Genomic DNA, 22,221 nt, shown 5'->3' on the forward strand with positions numbered 1-22,221 from the left:
ACGAGAAGGACCATGAGAATTGACAAGCCAGGTTTTGGAGTAGATACTAATGTGTTCGTTCCCTTCCAGCTCTTCGTGCTCCTGACGCACGAAGATGCCCTCAAGGGCGCAGACCTGGCCAAGCTGGGCGCCGAAATCGCAGAGGCATCCAAGCGTGATAGCGCCTCGATGAAGACTGTGGCTGTGCTGACCATGGCGTTCCTCCCCGCGACCTTCTTCGCGGCGCTGTTCGCGATCCCATCGCTGGACTGGAAGGCCGGGGCGGAAGTGGCGACTACGGCAGATGGGAGCGGGTCTGTGATCCAGAGCAACTTCTGGGTCTACTGGGCTCTCACCCTACCCGCGACGGTACTGGTCTTCGTCATCTGGCTCGTCCTGAACAGCCGGGCATGGCTTGTAAGAGCGTACAAGGAGAGAGTACTGTGCAAGAGAATGAATAGAGTGAAAAAAGGAAGATTAACAGCAATGAAGGTGATGGCGAAGAAGATGCCTAAGACGTTAGCGATGATTCTGATGGTGGTAGTGGGCATAGGGGCGAAAGAACAAGCACCGTTTTCACAATAGATTACCGCATCATATTCATGTTAGACACCGGCCAGCTGTTGGTCCTGAACCTTGATGTATATTAATGTGTTCGGATAATCGGCTGCCACAATCACTGCTCTTTCTGCCAATTATTGGCAGCTCCATGGGCTGGTAGTCATTATATCGTTCTACCGGGAGGCGGCACTCTTGTGTCGAGATCCCTTCTGTCCACGGCCTCAAACGTGAACAGTCTGTCGAAGAACGGCTTCTCCTCCATTATCTGAGAAGCGGCCTTCTGGAGCTCCTCTGGGTTGTTCTCTTCCCACGCAAACGACCTGATTGAGACCAACCACTTCTCCGCTGGATCCAACGGTGCCAGATCCGACCACGCGGGCAATCTCACCACTTGAGTGGGTGGCTCCACGTCTCTCTCCGGCAGTGTGAAGTAGCGCGTGAAGGCGATTTCGAAATCCCTATCCTTGACGAAGGACCAGGTTTCCTCAATGAGCTCCTTGTCGAACCTACCGTGAAACGAGATGTTAGCGTCATACCAGTGGTCGGCTATCAGGAGGAAAGCCTTACTCGTATTTGTTGTCGGCCATGACCATCGGCAGGTTTTTCTGGCCTGGAATCTCCAACTTCCGTCTTTGCGTGAAGGGCTGCCCTTTGGGAGGATCCGGGAAGTCGAACCACTGCACTGTGCCTGGCACAAGATTCAGATCCACGTCCACGTCGGATCCGAAGTCCTTCTCGGGCGACACATTGTAGGCCAACCGCAAGAAGTATGAGGATCGGGCGAGCTCTTTGCACAGGGTTGGCCAGGCCGGGTGCGGGCGAGGAGGCTCCGGCTTCTTGTTGGGCGGCGGCGGCGGCGGCGGCATCAGCATCACGTGCTCCTGGTTGGGGAGGCCCTTCTGATGCGGTTGAGGCGGCCCGGCGTAGTAGACAACCCTCTTGACAGTGTGCAGACCTTGCGAGTCACAGATCCCGTTCAAGATGGATCGGGCAGGATCAATGTCGGCCTTGAACATGGTTCCATGGAAGCTCAGTTCGTACATGATGGATGGTTGTGCCCACGAGTATGGGACTTCGGCTGGGATGCTGCTCTAAGTAGAAGGAGTAAAACAAAAGAGGAATGATGTGAATGAAAAATATGTTGGTGTTTCTCCGAGCTGGGGCGAAGGAATGATGTGTGATGATGGATGGAGATGTTGAGCGAGTTTGCGCTTGATGATTATCAAGTACGTATGTAAAGAGGTGCTGTTGCGCCTTCTGTACCTACCTACTTACTTAGACGTTTCGTGGTGAGGCCCATTCGAGCTTGGAAGTTGGTGGTTGTAACACCTGCACCTGCACAGAAGGAAGCCACCTCTAGCGTGCCACAACCTTCTTCAGCCACTGGAGCAGGTTTCCACTTAAGGTTTAAGGTCAAGCAGGCGCGACAGGACATTCAATTCCAAGTCTTCGCTGAAATCACCAACTGCCAACATTGAATATATACCTGCTCGGTACAAAATCGATGTCGAATAAACGATGAATCGACTTTTGCTCAGTACCAAAAGATGAATGCGTTGAAGGTGCTAACAACGTTGGCTATGGGCCGTCCCTGGGTAGGTAATCGACCTGTAAGAACGGCATATCCGGCCTACCCTTTCACAGCACCAATTGATTATAACGGGACTGATTTGGCCCGCGGTTTCAATATCTACACACATGCTAGCGTTGCCTGAGTGTGTATTAGTGGTGCGCAACTGGTGAGTCTGGGGTGAGCTCGGGACGCTCAGAGCGAATACTGTCCGTCGATACAACCACATGTTGAAGAGCAGAATATTCCACGCCCGACTTGAGCTTGCAAGTGCCCTACCCTGTGCCAAGTATCAGGATGTCGTATTTACCGCATAGCTCAGAGTTCGCTAAAGCTACCCATTCAAGACGCAATAGGGCAATGGAGGTGGAAGGCGCCTCTTGGTTTCGCAGTCCCATGGACCCCATGGCCGGCTTTTTGAGTTCATGTGTGTGTTGGGTTTGCTCGGGGTTGAGCCACTAGTTTCTGCTGGCCTGGGCCGGTATGAGTCGATAAGCAAAAGAACAACCCCCCCCAATGAGCCCCATGGCGCAGGCAAACGACACTTGGAAGGCATCCCTTACCTGGTTTGTACGGCATCTGTTGCTTTCCTATGGTCCGCTGGGGCCTGCTCTTGCCACGTATACCTGCTTACCTGGAGAAACGATGACGATATATCCATCCTCGGATAGGGGCGGATCCCGAATGTGTTGTCTGTTTTCACTGAAGGTTTGCCATGTCCACACGGAGCCACAATCCGGGAGGAATCATCTTGGGCGTCGATCGCAGGCGCTTCCTTTGCCCCCCTCCCCCGCCAGGATCAGTCGCTCGGCGCTTCTGTTATGTGCCGCTTCGGCACGTCTCGAACGGCACGCACGACCCAAGTCGTTGAGAAGTGCCATACTCCTCTCTTGGGGAATTTGGCGCTTTCCAGCGGAGTGGTTCGTATGCCCGCCAGTGAGATTACGACCCGGGCCCGAGCCGCATGTGCCTCATTCCTTCAGCGACTGCCCATGGCCTGTCAAGGGCCATAGGAACGTCATCTGGTCGAGACTGGCACCCTGCGTCTGGATCTACCCCGGTTCCAAGAGGCCATCTGCTCTCCACAGTGGTCGTTCTTTGGGCTAAGCTGTCAGCACGGCTCATTGGAGCTCCCTAATGCACGACTACGGCCCGGGTGGGGAGGTATCGCGGTTGTACATCCTGCCACTGAGATAGCCGGTCCCGGCAAGTTGCGGGGCCCATCGCCGGTAGGCCATCCTCCGCCGTAGGACCGGCGGATCAGGGACATGTAAACTTAGTGTTTCTTTCGAGAAGATCACTGGACGCGTTATGGCGAGGAGCCGACATGTCAGCACATGATCCTTATTGATAATTCCCGGGTCACCGCATAGCGTGATGCTGCTTGGCTGCAACAGGCCGGATATGCGGCCGCTGGTTTGATATTGGCTTCAACGTCCTTGGGCTGGTTATGTGCGGTCGCAGAAGCGAAGGCTCAGACGTACCGCATATTGACCAGTATCATTCGATCGCTGGCCTTTCTTTCCATCGGCATGTACCTGCCTTTGTACAAAAATCGACCTCAAGTGCAAGTTCATTTCCGTACCTACCAAAGATGGGTCCGAAGGATTCGGCTCCGGTCTTGGTCTTCATAGAAACATGGTATACACTCAGACGCCCAAGATATGGTGGCATTCGGCGCCGACATCCAACATCGTGCCTTGGTGCGTACCCGCAAGGGAATAGACACGAAGGAGTAATAAACAAACCCAGCCACCAGGATTCTTGGTGGCCCAATCTTGGGGCTTCTCCGTTCAATTCCTCCATCATCAGCCCACGTTCACATGCACTTCGATCCTTTGTGGGATGCCACACGATTGGTCGTTTCCACAAGAACCCAGGCCGGAAGTTTGAGTGCGTCCCGCACCTACCTGAAGAGTAACACGTACTTTTAGTGTTGTTCGCTGCGTTGCGGGACATCCATGCCTCGGGTCCCTCCACCGAGATCAACGGCGCTGCTGTGCCGCAGGCCAAGGGAAATTTCTTCTGGTGTTAGGTCGGCCCTACCCTTGAGACGGGGGGTGTGGATAAAACGACAACCTGCAAGATGGATGCCTGTCGCCTTCCTTCGGGACGTGTACTGCACTGTACGTTCGGCGGAACGAAGACGCCAGCAGGAAGAAAGACCCCGAGCAAGTAACTTTCAGATTACCTAGAAGGGTCGAACGCAGGAGCCGTGCCGCTGGATCGCATGCATGCCCACCATCTGCAGTCGTCGCAATGTCTAGCCTTACCTACTTGGAAGAACCAGCCCATGTGCCCTACCCGACCGCTGTCCGTACATGCTAGTGTTGCCCGGGTCTCCTTTTCCGGGCTACTGGGTGCGCCGCCCACAAACTACCGATTTTGACTTGAGAAGACGTGAAGCATGCCTGTCTGGTCACTTGCTTCTTAGGACGGGCCCAAGCCAGCGCGCAGCTAAGGAACTCCCTCTCTAGTACATGTCACTGCGGAGAGGGCAACCTGCCAGGATATGATACCAGTAGGGCACGGGCAGGTGAAACAGCGTCACTGCCCCTGTGGCTGACACCAGGCCGCTTCGATTAAATGATGGCTCTGGGCGGGCCCTCGACCTTGTCCGTGATAAGATGATCAGTCGCAATTCGTAATGCATCACTAATTGCAGCCTTCCGCTGCCTGCAACTCTATCTGCTGTGTCGCTCTGGTATGTGGTGGTGATGGTGCTTTGAAATGACTACTATCCACTTTCTCCCTCGCTTATCATCATATCATATCACTTTCCGAAGGATTCGCTCGGCCCCGAGTAGTACGAACTACAGCTGGCTGCCAACTTAGTGTAAGGGGGCTAACTAGGCTACCATGTGGTTGGGTCATTATCTCACCCTCCTTAGCTCGCTCGCTCTACATGATAGCGTACTGTAATGTACACTCATTACTCCCCCTCTTCGGACGAAAAGGAACGAAGAAGAGAAGTCCACATGCAGCCTAGCTTTAGGGCTGAGAAAACGGATACATAATAGCGGGCTGATGAGTGATGCTGACGATAGCGGCTGGTGGTGTGGTATAGTGTGTCGTGGTGGCTTCTTGTGTGGGTGGACGAGAGCGGGCATGAATCCTGCGGAATCCTTCTCAGCCTTAAAGGACAATGGAAGGCCTTTTGGGTTCTTTTCCCTGAACGGGATGTCGAGAGTTTCATCTCCTGCAGGGCACGGCAAGGGTCTGCGAAAGGGGAAGGTCCAAAACAGCATCAAAACAACTGCTGCTTGTCACAGGTGTTACTCCAAGCTTAGGACGTGACTGTTTTACAGGCCATCCCTCTCTCTCTCTCTCATTATCTGGCACAAATACCGACTGGGACAGTATACTCGGGTGTTGTTGAAAAGGCGGGGGAGGGTTTCTAATAATAGTCGTTGGCTGGGGGTGTGCAGTTGTTATGGCCCCCAAGTAACAACTCACCAAATGCTTGGTCGGATGACTAAATAGAGCCAGTCCAATGGCAACATGACGCCTTTTTCGGGACTTTTGTCTGTCGTGGTCAAGATAACTGGTCATTAGGAAACTATAAGCGAAACACGCAGCAATCAACCTCTTCCGTCTCCTGGCGTTCGAAGACGGTGATGGGAAGTGTTGTGGTGATTGCCATTTCACGGCATCGACCCCAATCGGACCTGGTTTGCTACATCTGGCCTCCTCGGGTTTCCTGATATTGCTTGACCGCTACATCGAGATCTGAGTATGGAAGCAAGCAGCATCATTGGTTGTTATGACGGGGTGTCACGGCGGCAGTGCCTTTCCCCAACTCTTCATGCTTTTTATAGCAGAATTGGTGCATAAAAGAACGTGTTGCTTGTTGCCTTTCCGGGAAGACATGGACACATACTTGTTTGTTACCTGAAGGGCCATGGTTTAGGTGCCACGGCGTGGCTTATACCTCCTCGATATCCGGGCTCTACTGGAGTTATTGCCGCATCGCAGGAGATGATCGGCATAAGGGGTAAGCCTCAACGTCCAGTTTCTCATATGCGCTGTACGTATAACCTCAAGACGACAATTTGGTTTGAAGGATGAGTTTATCGCCATCAAGAATGCTTCCAAGGTATCTTTAAATATCGTTCAGACGCAGCTCCTTTTCTCATATACCGACTATTGCGGATGTGGCCATGGCAAGTACACATTTTCTGGTTATATTACTGCCGGTCGATGCGTCTTCTTTTCGATATCACGTTTATGCGGCCATTCAGAAGGAAGCTGTGGGATATTATTAATATTCAAAGGAGGGGATGTCTATCCATGAACGACTTAATCATCATCGCGATCATTGTCTGCTAGCACCCTTTGGCCTTAGTTTTCTCCTGCTTTCTGTTTAGACCTAAAACAAATCAGACCAAGTTGTTGGTTGTAATCTGGAGAGTTACCTTAGGGGGAGCGACATCAGTATCGAAAATCGACTGAAAAGGGGCTTTGAGCTGGATACATGGTATATTTTGTGCGTGACTCGCCATCAGAAACGATTTGCAAAAGCTTTAATGTAGAACTACTGCATTATTTTCAATATCATGAGATTTCCCTTACTGATAAGTGTCACTGTACAGGAGCACACACTCACTATTTGGCAGTTCTCATTAGATCTGCTATCGATAGACCTGTCCCTGAATGTCAAGGTATAGGAGGCTTGTATACTCGCTCCAAGGACTTACGTAACCCGTGCTGATTAGTAACCTAGCACACTCACTCACCCACTAGCATAATCGATATAGCCATCTCCATATACCCAAACGGGACTATGCTAATGCTTACGGCGTTATATTAGCCCGTAGGTAGTCGAATCTCCGCTCCGCGTCAGCAAGGGCCCCGTCCGGAGTGAGGCTATGCAAACCGCGCCTATGCACGCCTGCCGTCCGAAGCCATTATAATATGTGGTCTTGCCTATTGGCAATACCACAACAATGCGTACGCATTTCCGACGGCAATAACAGCAACAACAATATCACGGCGAGCCAGACGTTCCGCCGACATAATCCCCGAGAGGAGTAGACTCAGCCAACCAGCCATCCGCGCCCATAGTATACACGGTTTTACCACCTATCATGACGTGGCTGACGAGAAAGTAGGGGCCGCGCTCGAGTAAGCGAGTGAGCTTTGTTACCGTCGTTTCAAACAAAACCAAAAAGGACCTAACTTTAAGTGACGATAGACATGCAGTGCGGATCCTGCTACCGCATCCTGCCTCTTTCCGTGCCGCGAAGGGAGGATCAAGCCGCGGGACGATAGCGAAGAAAAGAGAGTCCAAGCCGTGACCGGGGGAGGGTGTGTCCGTACCGGACTTAGGGGGGGCGTGTACGGACCGGGGAGAAAGCGAAAGAGAGAGAGAGAGGGTCTAAACTTGGTTTTCTGAATGCCTCCGCGGCGGATTCATCTGAACGCCCCCTCTTCGCTCCATGCACGTACTTCGTAAGGCTTCAGGTCAAGCAAGGTCAAGGTGCAAGGAAGAACCCAAATATGGGGCATATATCTAACTTGTATCTACCTACGCACCTACGGTGACGTTGGCTGGACCTTTTCTGGTCGTCAACCCTCATCGCACACGGGACGGGCCCAGGGGCCGTGGTCAAGGGAGCGACAGGCGTCATTTATAAGTACGTTACTTGTGTTTGTGACAAACCGTGGTGTAATTCCATCAATTCCCATGGAATAGCAAAAGGGAACTAAGCCTTGTATCGTGTAGTCGGCCGAGTACATATGCTTACCATACGTAGCACCCGGGGGATGGAAGGCAAGGAACTTTTCGCATGATTAGGTCCTGGATGCTCTCCCCCACTGGCTCTGGGCGGCGGCGGTGCGCCTGGCAAGTTCCGTCAGGTACAACTCAGCCAGCCCACGAGGTCCCTATATATTATACAATATGCGTGTGTGGTCTGCTAGGTGTTTCGTGACATGACAATGGGACGGAAAGTGCCCGGATTTTGACTCGAGCATCACGGGCGAAGACACCGCATCCGGCCTAGCCGACTGATCATCCAGCGACCAGGGCGCACGAGTCTGATGTCCGGAGCCCCCACCGGGTGTGCAGCAGCCCTGCCCTGTCGGAGCGAGAGCAGAGCAGAGCAGAGCGGTTGCGATGAAAAAGAGACTGGCGGGTTTGGGCTGCTTCTACTGTTGAGGGTAGGCACCAAGGCACTCCCTTCAACTGCTTCTTCTTCTTCTTCTTCTGCGTCATGGCGTTTTCCGGTTGTCGCCAGAATGAATAGCAGCCCTGTTAGACAATAATAAAAGGGATCTATAAGTGTCTTCGCAAGGTTGCAGCGTACCGTGATAACAAGGTCCCGTATTGAACCCCTGGGATCGTGACTGGAGCCCGCTTACCTATCCCCACCCCATTTCGCTGGTCAGGTCAGCTTTTCCCTCTCCCTGAATAAGGCCCCGGCCAGCCAGGGAAAGGTCCATCCCAGTTTCGAAAAAGTGCCATGGGTGATTGGGGGCATGCCCTCCAAAGTTCGGCATAATGGACGCTGGATATGGGTGTGGCCCGGCATTTGCGCATCCCCTTGCTCGCCCAGCCACACACGCACCAAACCTTACTGGATTGCATCTCCTGCTCCTGACATCATGGAGGGGGGTCTTTCTTGGGTGGTCTGTATGCACAAGTATCTGGACTGGACGACGCAACCCACTTGAGCGAGAGGGAGAACTGCGGGTATGAAAGGATGCACCTCGTGCCATCAAATCCCCCTAAACGCGTTCTCCGCTAAGGGGTCGGGTCGCTGGTCGCTGTCACTGGAGATGGGCGACTAGCGGCGCTGGCAGATGCACCCTCCATCACTGGTTGGCCCGTTGTTGGCTGTTCGCTGGCTGGATGAGATTCCCGAGAGCCTAGCACCACGCACACTCGTGGCACTAATGAAAAGGGATCGATATAGCCCAAACAAAAAAAAGGGCAGGTACAAGTACGTGTAGCACGCAGGATGTGTGCGCTTGCATTGATATTCGGACCGGAGGTATGGAGATTGGCCCCAATGCAACCATGGTTTTGGCTCGTTCCCCCTCTCTCGCCGTCGTGGGGGGCAAGGAAGGGTAAGCACAGGACGCAGACAGTCGGGTGTTGGTGTGAGAGGGCGAAATGCAACCAGAGTCGGTGTACCTCGAGATACATTGTTGGATGAAAAAGGCTGTGTTGGGGGGAGATCATCCATCCTACGTTTCAGGGAATATGTCAAACATGTGCGACTAGCAGGCATCATCTCGGTGCAATCAGCGGCATGAGTCTCCTGTGCGGCGCACGAGGGAGGAGACCTCGGTTTGTTGGTGGAGTTGGAAATGGGAACCAGATGCTACGTGACTCTGTTTCCCCCGATTCAAGAGCGAAGGAAGCATCGAAGCCTGCATCTCTCCCCAATCGAGTACGTAATTTCGCCAAGACCAACAGCTGTACCTAAAGTTAGCATCATCACCACCATGGTTGTCGCCGGCGAGAAAGCAGCGAGAAAGAAGAAAAATAAAATAAACCAAAATAAGAAATAAGAAAAAGGCAGTCAACCAATATGTGCGTGTGCCCAATGCAGGAAACGTGTTGAATACTGGTTGTGCGTGCGTCCATCCATATTGGACGGCCATGCCGTGAGCACACGCTGCTGGAGCTGGAGCGTGTGTGTGTGTGTGCATCGGGAAAACCCGACCATTAGCGCGCTTGACGAAGGGAAGGGCGAGAATGCAAGATGATGAAAAGGGCCTGAAGGTGTCCAGTGTGGTGTGTGGGTGGGGGTGCAACGGTTGATTGGACGCATGGCCGAAAAGGAAATCTTCGAGAAGGGCTGAACGAGCGAGGACAAGGATGGCACCAGTACCTGGGTAATGATGCTATTTGGTAAGGCTGATTCTGATTGAGAGCATAGAAGACCGTCAAATCCTTCCACCGCCGACCCCGTTTTCAGCACCCAAACCACACCACAGGCTGTTCACATGAAATTGCCTTACTGTATTCCCTCGCAGCTGCAGCTGCCACCGGTGCCTTGGGATGTTTCGCGCCCTGCTGCTGCGTGCAGTCGTGCGAAGATCGTGCGGCATGCAATTTGCTTAACGCCTAGCCCTTTTCCCTACTAGGGCCGGCACCTGAGCTCGGCACTCACCGGCCACCGTGGGAGGAGGGAGAAGGGCAACGATTAGCGGTCAAAAAAGGTCGTGGCTGCGTGGTGTAGTAACTTAGTTGGCTGTAGCGTGCACTGTGAGTGTGGCATGACATGGCATGGTCTGCGGATAACACAGCAAGGAAAAGGGGGCCGCCCCTACTACTCTAAGGAAACCCATCGGCAAAATGTAACGACGCCAACAGAGCCCATCTCGGCGGAATACGGCTGGTTCGGGACGGGCGTCCAGATGCCAAGCCAACAGCGGAATCCCGTAATTCCGTAAATGCACACACATACACACGCAGCATGCGCTGGGCTGGCTCGAGGCTTGACGAGGAGCACCTTCAATTTCCGGCAGTTCGTCTCGTCTCACGTTGCCATCAGTTACGGGTTGGCGCCGAGCCCACTATTTCCCATGTGTCAGTCCACCTGCTAGGTGCTCTAGGTGCTTTAGGGCCTAGCTGGGGCTCCTCCAAGCACAGTACCACGAAGCAGATGCAGGCGGTTACACGTTTCGATTCGGGGAGCTGCTGGAGCGACCTGAGGCGAATGAGTGATTGAAGAGACGGAACAACAGAACGAGAGAGAGGGAGAGAGAGGGAGAAGGGGAGAGTTAGAAGGGTGGAGAGATACTGGTACGACGATACGACCTTCTCTATTGTGGTAGGCGTGCGGGCGCACGCCAAGGCCCCTCAAGATGGAATTCTCTGACAGCAAGAGACGAACCACTCAAGATGACGATGTGCCTGTTAGCAATGAGCTCTATTCGGCGCCGTTGCCAGCTGAGCGGCGAGGCAGCCCAGCCCAGCCCAGCCCTTTCTCCGCGGCGGCCTGTTTCCGCGGGGGGGCCTGGCACGGCGCTAGCTCGATACCCGCCCCGTCCGTCAAAGTCGAACTCGTGTTAGGCTAGGTACGGTCGGCTGCTAGGCTGCTGGGCTGCTAGGCTCGAAGAGGGGCGGCCAGCCCAGCGCGCGTCAGCCCGGGTGCGGTGCCACGCTGTCCCGTGACTCGGACGTTTTGGTGCCTGGGCCTCGGCCGCTCCAAAAACCCCAGGGGGTGGTGTCTACTCAGCAGAAATGTAGAGTGAGTGTGGGATATCGGCTAAAAGAGCTGCTACTCACCTGTAGCGTGTTATTCCGGTGGTATTCAAACAACACCATTGATCGTCGCCGTCTCAATCGATGCTACACAGCGAGTCTAATATCCAACCTAAGATTTGTCATCGGGAGAAGTTTTCCCGGCTGATAAATGCGAATCCAATTCGAGAGTCAGTCGGCCAAATGGGAGGAGAGGAGGTACCTCGCAGTGCCGCCTGCAGGAATCGCCCACAGCTGGGCATCAAGTACCTGACGGGAATGAAGTGAGAGGCGGTGGAGCTGAAATGATGATGCTACGGGTAGGCGATGCGAGACGGGGCGATACCAAAGTGGCTGACGAAGTGCTGGAGGTATACCTAGATTATACCGTATCCAGCGTCAGACGGGCAGACAGGCATGCGATGCGACTATTGATTATTGGCACTATTCCCGTACGCAAGGGCTTTTGCCACTGCCTTGGAAAGACAAGACGGATTGCAACATTGTCGTGCGTCGTCACAGCGGCTGAGATTATCACTCAGCATGCGAATAAGGGCGTAGGCGATGCAATTGGAGTAGATCCCTGCTCCGGTAGTCATTTTGATATGCGCCCGGCATCGGTGTCTTGCGTTGGAAGAAGAGTCGATCTCGAGCAGAGATCTGAGTAAGGCACCGGGTGCGTAGTGTAAGCGAATTGGAGGCAAATACCGGTGCAGATGACCTCAATCGGGCAAGATCTCATGCAAATGAAAGGAAGGCGGCAGCAGATAGTAGCACCTTCACATTTATTAGGTAATCTGGAACAAAGGCGGCAGCAGCAGCGAGTCAACTGCTTCAGAGCCTCCGGAGCGCTGAGTCCTGCTCACTTTGGAGCAATCGGAGTATGAGCGGCCGTTTCGGCCGTCGAAAAGGCCGGCAGCACACACACGCAGAAGTTTGTGGTGACATGTAACGCGCATACCTACGGTACACCCACCTACACACCTCATACATACTTTATGTACTTCATGTGCGCAGCGTGTATGTACAGGGCGCCTTCACACCAATTGGCCAATCTGTAGGTAGCACAATCAATCAACGAGACCTCGTGTGCGCTGCATATTGGCGGACACAGCCCATCGCACTGCAGAAAGCACAGAAGCACGTTTCGCTCGAAAGGGGAGCTGCTTTGGCGATCCGAGACCTTCACTGTAGCTGAATCAAAATCAGCCTTGTAGGGTCGCGCGGTTTTTTTTTTTTTTTTTTTTTTTTTTTTTCCAATTGCCCATTGCCTGACATCCATGCCCACTGGCATGTGCTTACATAGCCCTACGTGCCCTGTATTTTCCAATCCTGTCCTACCGGACCTACAGCAACACATCACCAACCTCCTTGCCCCTTAAGACCAAAGAGCAGTTACGACTCAGATGCCCTATTTACTTTCCTCATTTATTACAGAATTTGCACGGATGAGCCATACCCGCCGCCGTGGTGCAACCCCACCAGCTACCTACTACTGCTACCAACACTGAGTTCGGCAGTCAGCAACACGTAATGATCCATCACTGCTTCTGCCCAAAAACAATTCTAGACCTACCGCAGCTACCTACACATACATGTGCGCACGCAGTCAGGGTGAGCGATTAACGATGTCCAAGACACGCAGCGTTTAAGTCCGATGATGGGCGTGTCGCTCCGCCCGGTGATTTGTGCGTTTCTAAGGAGGCTATGCCATGCAAGCCTGGTCTCGATGACGGGCGGTGGGTGTTTCCCCCGCATGAGATCCGCGCACCCTCTTCTCTTTAGGCCATTTATTAGGGTCCTGTTAGTGGTGTCGCGCGCTCCGTACTGCTCCGGAGAAGCTCACCGAATGACACCTACCAATCTGCCAGAACGCCAGAAGCAGCAACATCCTCATCTCGAGTATGTACGTGAGGATGGCTTTTCACTCGGCGTGGTCACATATCTGCACTTTGAGGTGACATGACAGCGACACCGCCATACAGTCTAGACGCACGTTAATGTAGCATGTATGTCTCTGCGACGCAAATACTTCATGTTTGTATGTAAGCCTGCCATGGCAGTATTCTGCGCTTGGAGACGCTGCGCCTAGGCAACATCTTCCATCGGGTGCGGTCGTACAAGCACCCAATCGCATCGAAACATGGAATATCGTCACTTGTTAAACGCCCGCGGGAAGAAACCTATGCAAGCCTCAGTTCATAACTTGCATGCTCACAGACGAAACCTGCCCTATATACTGCACAGCGGCTGCATGCCTTCGTTTTGATATCCCCATGGCTGGCTGCTGCGGTAACACTAGAGGCCAGCCAGATCTGAACACATGATTCGACCGACATAGCACATGTTAGATTGCGCAACCCAAATTGGGGGGGACGATCCCATCTCCTTCTTCTTGGGCTGTGCCTCGTGCCTTTCGTCCCTCGCATTCCCACATTTTTGCTACCTCGCATTTCCCATCCGCACTTTCGGTCGTCATCTTCATCGAAACGGGCTGGCAAAGGTAGTACTTCTGCTGCGTGCATCCTACCTACCCGCACGCAGAAGCCGAGGCGAGAACAAGCGTGGGCCACCAATCCCCGTAGCGCCGCATGCCACCCACGGCAACGCACGCGGGATCGACAGACGTCTCAACGGCTAGCATCGATCCATGGATGGGATGAGTGTGGATTATATTATCATGTATATATGTACATGTATTTGTATATGTATATGCACACTGCGCACGCCGCCCACCGTTGATACGCTACTATAATTATTGTTTCTCATTCATTCTGCCTGCTTCCGAGACGTAGTGTGCTGCTTGCTGTATGTATGGTGATAGTATGCCGTGGTGCATCGCGTAGTTTAAATGCAGACGCTATTGGCCTGCATAAATAGCCATTCTGGGATTTGTCATTCGAGAATAGGGGGGTTTGGACTTGCCGTTGATGAAACCCAGAGGTCTGAGAACTACATATCATACATACTCCTCTCTACCCGTGGTGTCACTGCGGCCGGGGAGGTGCGGCCGCCTGCCTGCTGGAGGTCTTGTCTCTTGTCTCCATTAGATGGGGAGGGAAGGTCTTAACTAGAAGCCGCATAGTGAGCACACAGGTCCAGCCCAGCCAGCCACAAGCGGAAGGAAAAGAAAAAAGGGCCGTGATGTAATGACACGACACCACCCATTTGCTCCCTCTCTCCCTCCCTTTCTCTCTGCTACCTATTGGGAGCGTGCCGCTAGCATGTCTACCCTCTGCGGAATGGGCGTGGCTGTAGCCGCACACAGACTATTGTAGGGCTGGACCGATCACACACTCACACACACGTCTCGCGCGCGGAATTAAGACGGGAAAAGGAGCAGTCCGGACCAATTATTGAATGGTGAAAAGCGGCCCGTTGTCCGCATCCAGCTGAACGGAACAAATGCGATGGTAGCTTCAGCGAGATAAAAAAAAAAAAAAAAAAAAAAAAAAAAAAAAAAAGCCGAGACTTGTATAGGCTTAACCTATATTAGTCTTCAGCCGCGAGCCCCCTAAGCCAAGGCAATAGTCAGATGGGCGCCCTATCGAAAACAGTGGTGGCCAGTCTAGGCTCCAGCGAGCAGATGGTGATTGTCCACTAGGTCAGAGGAAGAGGAGGTCCGCGCCCTACACAGGTCAGTAGGCGTGGTGCTTGGACAATTCTCTTACTCGCTTAGGCGAACGTCCGTCCAACCTGAGGGCCAGCCAGCCAGGGTTAAATATTTATACAGGCTTGTTGTGCGTGGCAGATAGCGTGAGTGTGAATTGGCCCACTTCATTTCCGCGTCCGCCATGGTGTGTGTGATAGGTTAACGGCCTGGCAGATCTTCCGAAACTGGGAATGTCTACTCCGTATGTGAGTCGGGTAGGTAGTTTTCCTTACTACACCGCGATATTAGGCTAAACTGATGTGCTCGGGGGCTAGTCGACTAGCCCGCATGTAAATCATTCAGGGGCCGGACCATTATCAAACGACAGTTTTTTCAAAGGGCATCATCGATGTCGTACGCTGTGTTGCCAGGCCGGGCTTTCATATGTCAGCAACAACTCCGCCGCCGAGGTGCAGGTCTGTCGGAGGTAGTGGAAATGAAATAATCCGGTGAACCGGGACGAAAAGAATGATCTGTTGTACCAGGTAAAAGGGAGGAGGAAGAGGAGGGAGGCCTCAATCTCCGGGGCCTGGGGCCCGTACAACACGATGGAAGAAGGTCGATGCCTCGCTACCACGCTGTCGGTATCATCCCCAGTGCTATGGGGACAGGCTACTTGCTTGAGATAACGCGGAGCCAAGCCGGCCTAGGGGACGCACCTGCACCACTAAGGTCGCCGACTCAGCGGGACCGTCCATAGTCGGGGGTGTTCTCGCGAACTGGAAAGGGCGGAATCGTTCAGTGTCGTTCCCCTAGGGCTATCTAGTTGCTGTGCTAGTTGTAGGTAGGTACGCACTTGTAATTGATCCCTCTCGATTTCTATCTTTGACCTCTTCTTTCTGCCTGCCTGTCTGTCTCTCCAAACCCGCATGCAACTACCTAGCCCTGACTAGCCTCCCTGCTCCTCCCCCTTCGCGTGCGTGGCTTTTAGGTGGGCTCTAAGCGAGCTGCTGCTGCTGCGAGACGACGCCATTCCGGCCCCGCGCCGGACGGCCTGGTCTTTGGCTCGATCTTGCCGGGCGAATTGCTTTTTCCTGCCAGGAGCGCCGGTAGGGCTATCCACAGTTTTTCTTTTCGTGGGCTGGGAGGTGCGTCGGCAGAGAGACATATGACGACTGCACCCCCAAGTACCGAGCTCGCATTGCATCCACTCTGTTTGGTACGGTTCGGTTTCGCCTCGAGCCCCCATTCCATTGAACCAGGGCCCAGGTGGCCTGGCTGGCTGGTGCTGGCCGGCTCTCTCTGCTGGCTGCAAGCTGCTGCTGGCACGCGCTGGCTGGCTGCTGCTCACCTGCTGAAGCAGGAAGGCATTGCCCACACCACAGCGCGGGCGCCCCATTCGGAGATGAGGGTTTGGCTCGCCACTCCACAATACCTAGCACCCTCATCTCATCCCACACCGCACACACACCTCGTAGGGCTCGTATTTGGCTGCCTGGTCCATGACTGTTTTCAAGGCTGTTGTAGTCTACGAGTCATTTCAGACGGTGCATAACAAGATGGGCGACCGAGCTGAATGGTGCCCGGTGTCCCAAATACCCCAGCCTACATTGAATGCGGAGATGACTGAGACGGGCTCCAGCGGGGCATTGCATCGTCTTGACAGTGAACCTCCTTCTACCTACAATACAAAGGTTGATAACCTATCACACGCTGTGTTATGAGTGTAAACGCCCCCAGGCCATGTCGAATTTTGTTCTTTTGCGCAGTGCTCAGCCCCAAGGCGGGACATTGCCCTCGGCGGACGTGGTCACTGAGCGGATATTGGACATTATCCCCCCCCCCCAGGCGGAGTATTGCAGCTCCATCACCAGAGAGGGATTACCGCTTCGTGCACGTACTTAGTGGGATGGGTAAGTATTCGCGTATCCACCTGGTATAAACCCACCGCGCCGAGGTGGTTGTGCACGTTTTGGCCATGTGTTATGCACAAATTGGTCTGTGTGAGGTACGCGGGTGGGATGCGAAAACTTTTGCCTGACACCAAGTAGCGAAAGGTCTGCTTGGGGTTGCTGACAAATATACAGTTCAGCATACTACCACCTAGCATCTAGACCTGGGACAGCCTAGTTTGAAACTCTCCAGCGCCAAGGATGCCGTCTCTTTGCTGATCTGAGCGCCTATGCAGATCAGAGGCATGCCGCCCTGGAAACCCTTCCTTGCCAGGCTGTAATTTGGAGAGACCTGATTGGCGAATCCAGAGCGGTGCTGTAACAGGTAGCCGCTAGAGTATAGTATATCTTGGAATTGGCAGGTGTTCCATTCCAGCATTTTGCCCAGTTGGCCCCCGAGGGCTCTATCGTACCGTATCGATTCGCACGAAATGCGGGCAGCCATCCGCATTTCGTCCAGCGCATCTTTTGGGGCGGCGCTAAACCCGCAGCGAGTGAGGAGCAAGAGGTGAAGGAGGTAAAGGTAGGGATACTGAGTCAGCTCCAGAATATCATCCTGCGCTTTCATGCCCACTCCCGGATCCTTATTTGCTTCCGTTCCAGGGGCCAAGGTGCGAGAGGATGGATTGGGATTGCGAACGAGTCATCAGCGGAAGATCCCATCTCGAAATCACGAAAAGGCCCGCTGCCGTAGGCTTGGTGCGCTGTGTATTCGTAACGCGGCGCGCGGAGATCAAAAGGGGGTGGTTATAAATATGTAGGCATCGAAAGACCCCCGGCAGCCAGCACCACCACCCACCAATTGGCGGTGGTTGTTGCATTAGCCTGTCTCATGCTCGGCGGAAGTTATATAGGGCTGAGTAGTAGCAGGTGAGAATGTCGAATGAGGCTTATCCTCCGGTGAACCTTGCTAACATGAGTCGTTCAACCTCATCCCATGGTTTTCCAGATGGCGGACCCTCGGCCGGGCAAACATTTGCGCCTCATAAGGCGAATGCGCCGTGATTTCTTGTCACAAGACGGCGTTGCGTCCAGTAGCTGCAGCGGGTAGATCACGGTCTTCTGTATACATCTGTCCCGTAATTGTTATGTGTATATACGGTTCATTTACATGAATCTATGACGGTGACGCAGGCGGGATTACGGGCATCATCCACCCAATGCAACCACCAAGCTGCACGTGTCGTATCTTGCTTCGACCGATGGTCCTGGTGATCCCGGTCTTGCGAGAGGCATGGAGTTTGTTGCGCCTCAAATGACCGCGATGCACCCGTTCCACCGTGGGGTGATTACTGACTGCTCCTGGCCAGCCATGCCTGCCCTCAGGCGATGGTTGGGAACGCCGCGAAGGCGGCGTCGGACTGAGGCCGACTTGCGGCTAAGGTCTAACCGCCCGGTGAAACTGTTTCCTGAACTCAACTCAACAAATACCAGCATTGTGTACGCCGCATGGCGAGAGATGGCCCGGTGGATTTGCCTCTCTCGTGCTCGTCACCGCTGCATCATACCACTGCACCACTGGTGTTGAGTGGTGACTGGAAGTGGGCGAGCTAAGACACCGACCGCGACTGGTGGGTAGGTAAGTGAGGCAATACTTCCCGAGCCGCCCTCGCTTGGTCAGTATTGATTGAATGTTGTCATTCCCCTCGCGAGTTTGTCCGCTATAACCAGCAGGGCATTATCTTGTGAGGATTCAGTTGCCGTCAAGCCGCTGTGGCTGACAAGTAATGGGTAACATTCGAATCTACAACTGCAACCCTCTAGTTGCCAAAACCGGTATATCTTGCATGGCTTCCCGTAGAGGTGCCCTTTTTGCATGCACGCAATTTTCATCTCACCCGCCACGGAACAGCCCTTTTCATTTGATAGATCGCCTTTACGCCATGCTCACCCAGCGCTGATAGCAACACCTAATCAACCAATTGCCTCCGCATGGGCGTGTGCACTGTAACTCCCTGTAACTCGAAGGCGTGATGCCAAGGGGAAAAGCGCCTCCGTGATGTAGTATGTGATACATGCGATGATATGTTGTTCTGGTTTCTGTGCCACTCGAGTTCGGAGTCGCTAAGGCGTTACGAGAGGGGGAAGCGCACCCATCGTCCACCCGAAAACCCAGAGTACGCTCGACTAACTAACTCACTGTACTTACTAGACGTAAGCTGAGATCATCAGATTCTGACTAAGACCCCTCCGGTCTCGTGGGGGACGATAGGGTAGACCACGAGAAGCACCTGACCATGGCCACCTGCATGCAACATGTCGCTCCCTCTGCCGGCACCGACAAGACGACAATAATTACCAGTAGGAAGCCACACACAAGTCTGATGTAGCCCTCCCTCATGGTGTGAAGCCAGGGATTGCACGGTTCGAGATGCGGGCGCCTTCGGCAAGATCAAGATCAAATCGCAGAAAGTTGAAGGGGCGCCGTCATCACACATGAATCACTTTGCTCAATCAAGGTATGTAGGGCTGAAGCGCGTGCAAGATGTGACTGCCTCTACTGGTAGATGCCAAGCTTGAAACGACTTCTACACACGCGCGACAGGGATGGCCCCTCAAAACGACTTTTGATTAACCGTACATGGAGAGAATAGCATTGGACGTAACCGTGTCTCGTGGCTATCCAGAAAAAGCAGTCCTGTCGGGCACGAGGCAAGCCAATAAATTGAGTTCGCCGAGATTGGCTGATAGCTTTCGCTGTATTATAGCTGGCGGCTGCGTTGAAGAGTTGCATTGGGTGAGTAAGGGCCAATATAATTTACCGTACAGCACATGCGTAAGTGCAGTGTAGAAAAAAGAAAGAGAGCACCAACCTGGCATGCCTAGGTGTGAGGTAGGCAGATTCCGAGAGCGAGCATTGGACCGAGTCGCAAGACCCGGACGCACTGTACACGATCATTCCATAATTGGACCATCTGGGTTTCTGGAAGTATGTAAGAAGTAAGTAGTATTAGACGGAGCTTGAGGACATGCCCCTTTGGCGGTCAAGCCCAGGCAGACACAGCTGATCCAGTCAGAAGTAATAGATTGAATGCATTTTCGAAGTTCCTTGATTCAGAGCTTGCGGGCTCGCGGGGCCGAAGCTTGCGAGCCTAGGAGCTGATGATACTCCGTATCTCCAACGCCCAGCTCGGCTCAATTACATATGGCTGACAGCTTGGATGGATGAGTGGATGCACGCTCCAAAGGGATACTACATAACGGCGAGGAGGAGGAGCAAGCAGCACACCAATATGATGTGTTGATTCTGCAGGGAAAGAAAGATGTCGACACTCATTCATATCGGATGTCGCTGTGTACGCTAGTCGTAAAGGTACACCACACACCTTCCAGTCTGCCAGTCTGGAGCCCCTTCGCCGTGCCGCAGGTATTGCCCAACCCGTCGGCACGACAATGGAGGGAGTGCTGCAATCATCAATACCTAGGCCGAGAAAGGCTCCATCCTTGTCTTGAGGATTTGACGCGGCATACAGATCCACGAAGACTGACCGACCTCAGATCGGATTGTCGGGAGGGACTAAGCAACGAGAAATGACGCTTGCCGTAGCTAGACTTTCCAACCCCGTAAGCCTCAGAAAGCCCGAAAGTCCCCCTCAGACCACGGGAGTCCTGATTGCCTGCTCCTATTTCATATCCCGGAGATGGCATTCAGAGATGGGGCTTGTGTAGTAATCAAACTTACTGGCGCTTCGCATCCAACTGAGTATCTATCCAGGTCAGGGAACGACATCTTGGACAGGAAAGGCTCATGGGCCGGTGCTACTACTGATTGATGTTGTTACTGCCACTACCTACCTACCTACCTACCTACTACCGCTACTTTGTCCCCGACGATAGCAACACCCCTCCCCTCCTCGCCCTGCGCTTCAGCACGACACCCCTTTGAGAAAGCGTCCTTTACAGGCCCCACCACCGTCAGCCCTTTCCCATTCCATTTGGAGAGCATTGAACCCCCTCTTGTGCAGCGTGCAACCCCCTCCCCTGTCCATGCTACACTGCGACCCACCGATTCGTAGGGATGGAATTGTTCTACATAAACCCGACGGAATGTAGCGCGGTACTGCAAAGTACCCTGGAGCAGAGTGGTCGACTGGCTCGCTGGAGGGCCCTGGACGATTCTCACGAGTGGGAAAAAGGGTCCCTTGGATGCTTTCCCTACAGGGCACACACACACACACGCACTGGAGCCAATGCAACCCACTCGACCAAATACCCAGGTACCTCTGGGATAGACATGGGCTCAATAATCCCTGCCGCCTGCAACATAACCGTCGAAAGGGCTGAAGGTATAGGTGTAGCCCCATGTACCTTGAATCGTGTACATTCTCCAATAGGATTTATGTACAGCAGTACCAGCCGCCACGCGCTGGCGCCGGTCATGGGCGAGGTAAGAGGTACATGAAGCCCAAGCGGCGCCTGCTCCATTGCTTTTGGATCTAAAACTGCACTGCTCGCTCGCCCCTCTGCGACAACTTTTTGCTGAACTTATTGATGTGACGCCTTCTTTCATCGCCGTTGCAGCTTGCTTCCAGACGCTATCCTGTCCTGTCCAACCGTCCGCTGTCCCCAGACTGGAAGACAGACAACGACCAGCAAAAACAAAAAGACCAGAGAGCGAGAGAGGTGAAAACGTCACCAACACCCTACACTCTTCTCCCACACTACTCGACGCTTGTCTAAGCTGCCGACTTGAAGAAATTTGGGGGTCGCTCGGCTTCGAATACTTATATCTGGTTTCTATACTTGGCCGAGTGTCTAGGCCCTGACGCATCGGAAAACGGCCTATTAGCCAGGAAACTCGTCACCACCGTGGGCCGACTATCACGAATTCTCCCCCATGACTACAGCGCTACGCTTTGTTTTCTGACGACTTGTACTTTATACTCGCATATGCATCTTGTTTCTTAACGACTATTTTTTTATTGTCTTGCATTGGAGGGATCTGTACAGCATTTACATCGCCTCCGTCATTTCGAAAACACCATTTGGTCTGCCAGTAGAGGCACACCAGACCCCCCAAAGAAATATATCCGGAACCGCCGATACGAACGATTGCCACAGCCAACGTTCCTGACGCAAATCCGTCCCACCACTCCCTGAGCCACAGAACGCATACCCAACCGGTACGAGGCTTCTTCGGCTACTCATCGAGTCGACACCCGCCGGGCCAAATCGATACTTGCAATTTGGCAATTGGTGTGATTCAAATCGCCTCAGCTTTTTGGCTGGCGCATCCGGTACAGCTGTCCAGGGACTGGTCTTCCGTCGTGGCAATTGGATAATTGGCCATTACGAAAGAAGAATCAGCTCCTGTAGCATTTGGCCCGAAACTTGAAGGAGGCGAGCAAAAGGGGGGAAATATTCAGCA

General features: G+C 53.4%; 2 protein-coding genes across 2 annotated transcripts; one reads left to right on the forward strand and one right to left on the reverse strand.

Moving 5' to 3' along the window:
• Positions 1 to 12: 12 nt before the first annotated feature.
• Positions 13 to 494, forward strand: PG986_009345 (uncharacterized protein; the record flags this gene model as incomplete). The annotated part of the gene is made up of 2 exons (XM_066845567.1): positions 13 to 396; positions 441 to 494. 2 exons carry the CDS (start codon positions 13 to 15, stop codon positions 492 to 494), a joined length of 438 nt encoding a protein of 145 aa, XP_066697965.1.
• A 209-nt stretch (positions 495 to 703) lies between these two features.
• Positions 704 to 1,583, reverse strand: PG986_009346 (uncharacterized protein; the record flags this gene model as incomplete). Its single annotated transcript, XM_066845568.1, has 2 exons — positions 704 to 1,046; positions 1,108 to 1,583. The coding sequence occupies 2 exons, from the start codon at positions 1,581 to 1,583 to the stop codon at positions 704 to 706; spliced, it is 819 nt and encodes a 272-aa protein (XP_066697966.1).
• Positions 1,584 to 22,221: the final 20,638 nt, after the last annotated feature.

This window comes from Apiospora aurea (assembly GCF_038362705.1).
Source record: "Apiospora aurea strain CBS 24483 chromosome Unknown utg000006l_segment0_segment0, whole genome shotgun sequence".
In the NCBI taxonomy this organism is placed as follows: Eukaryota; Fungi; Ascomycota; class Sordariomycetes; order Amphisphaeriales; family Apiosporaceae; genus Apiospora; species Apiospora aurea.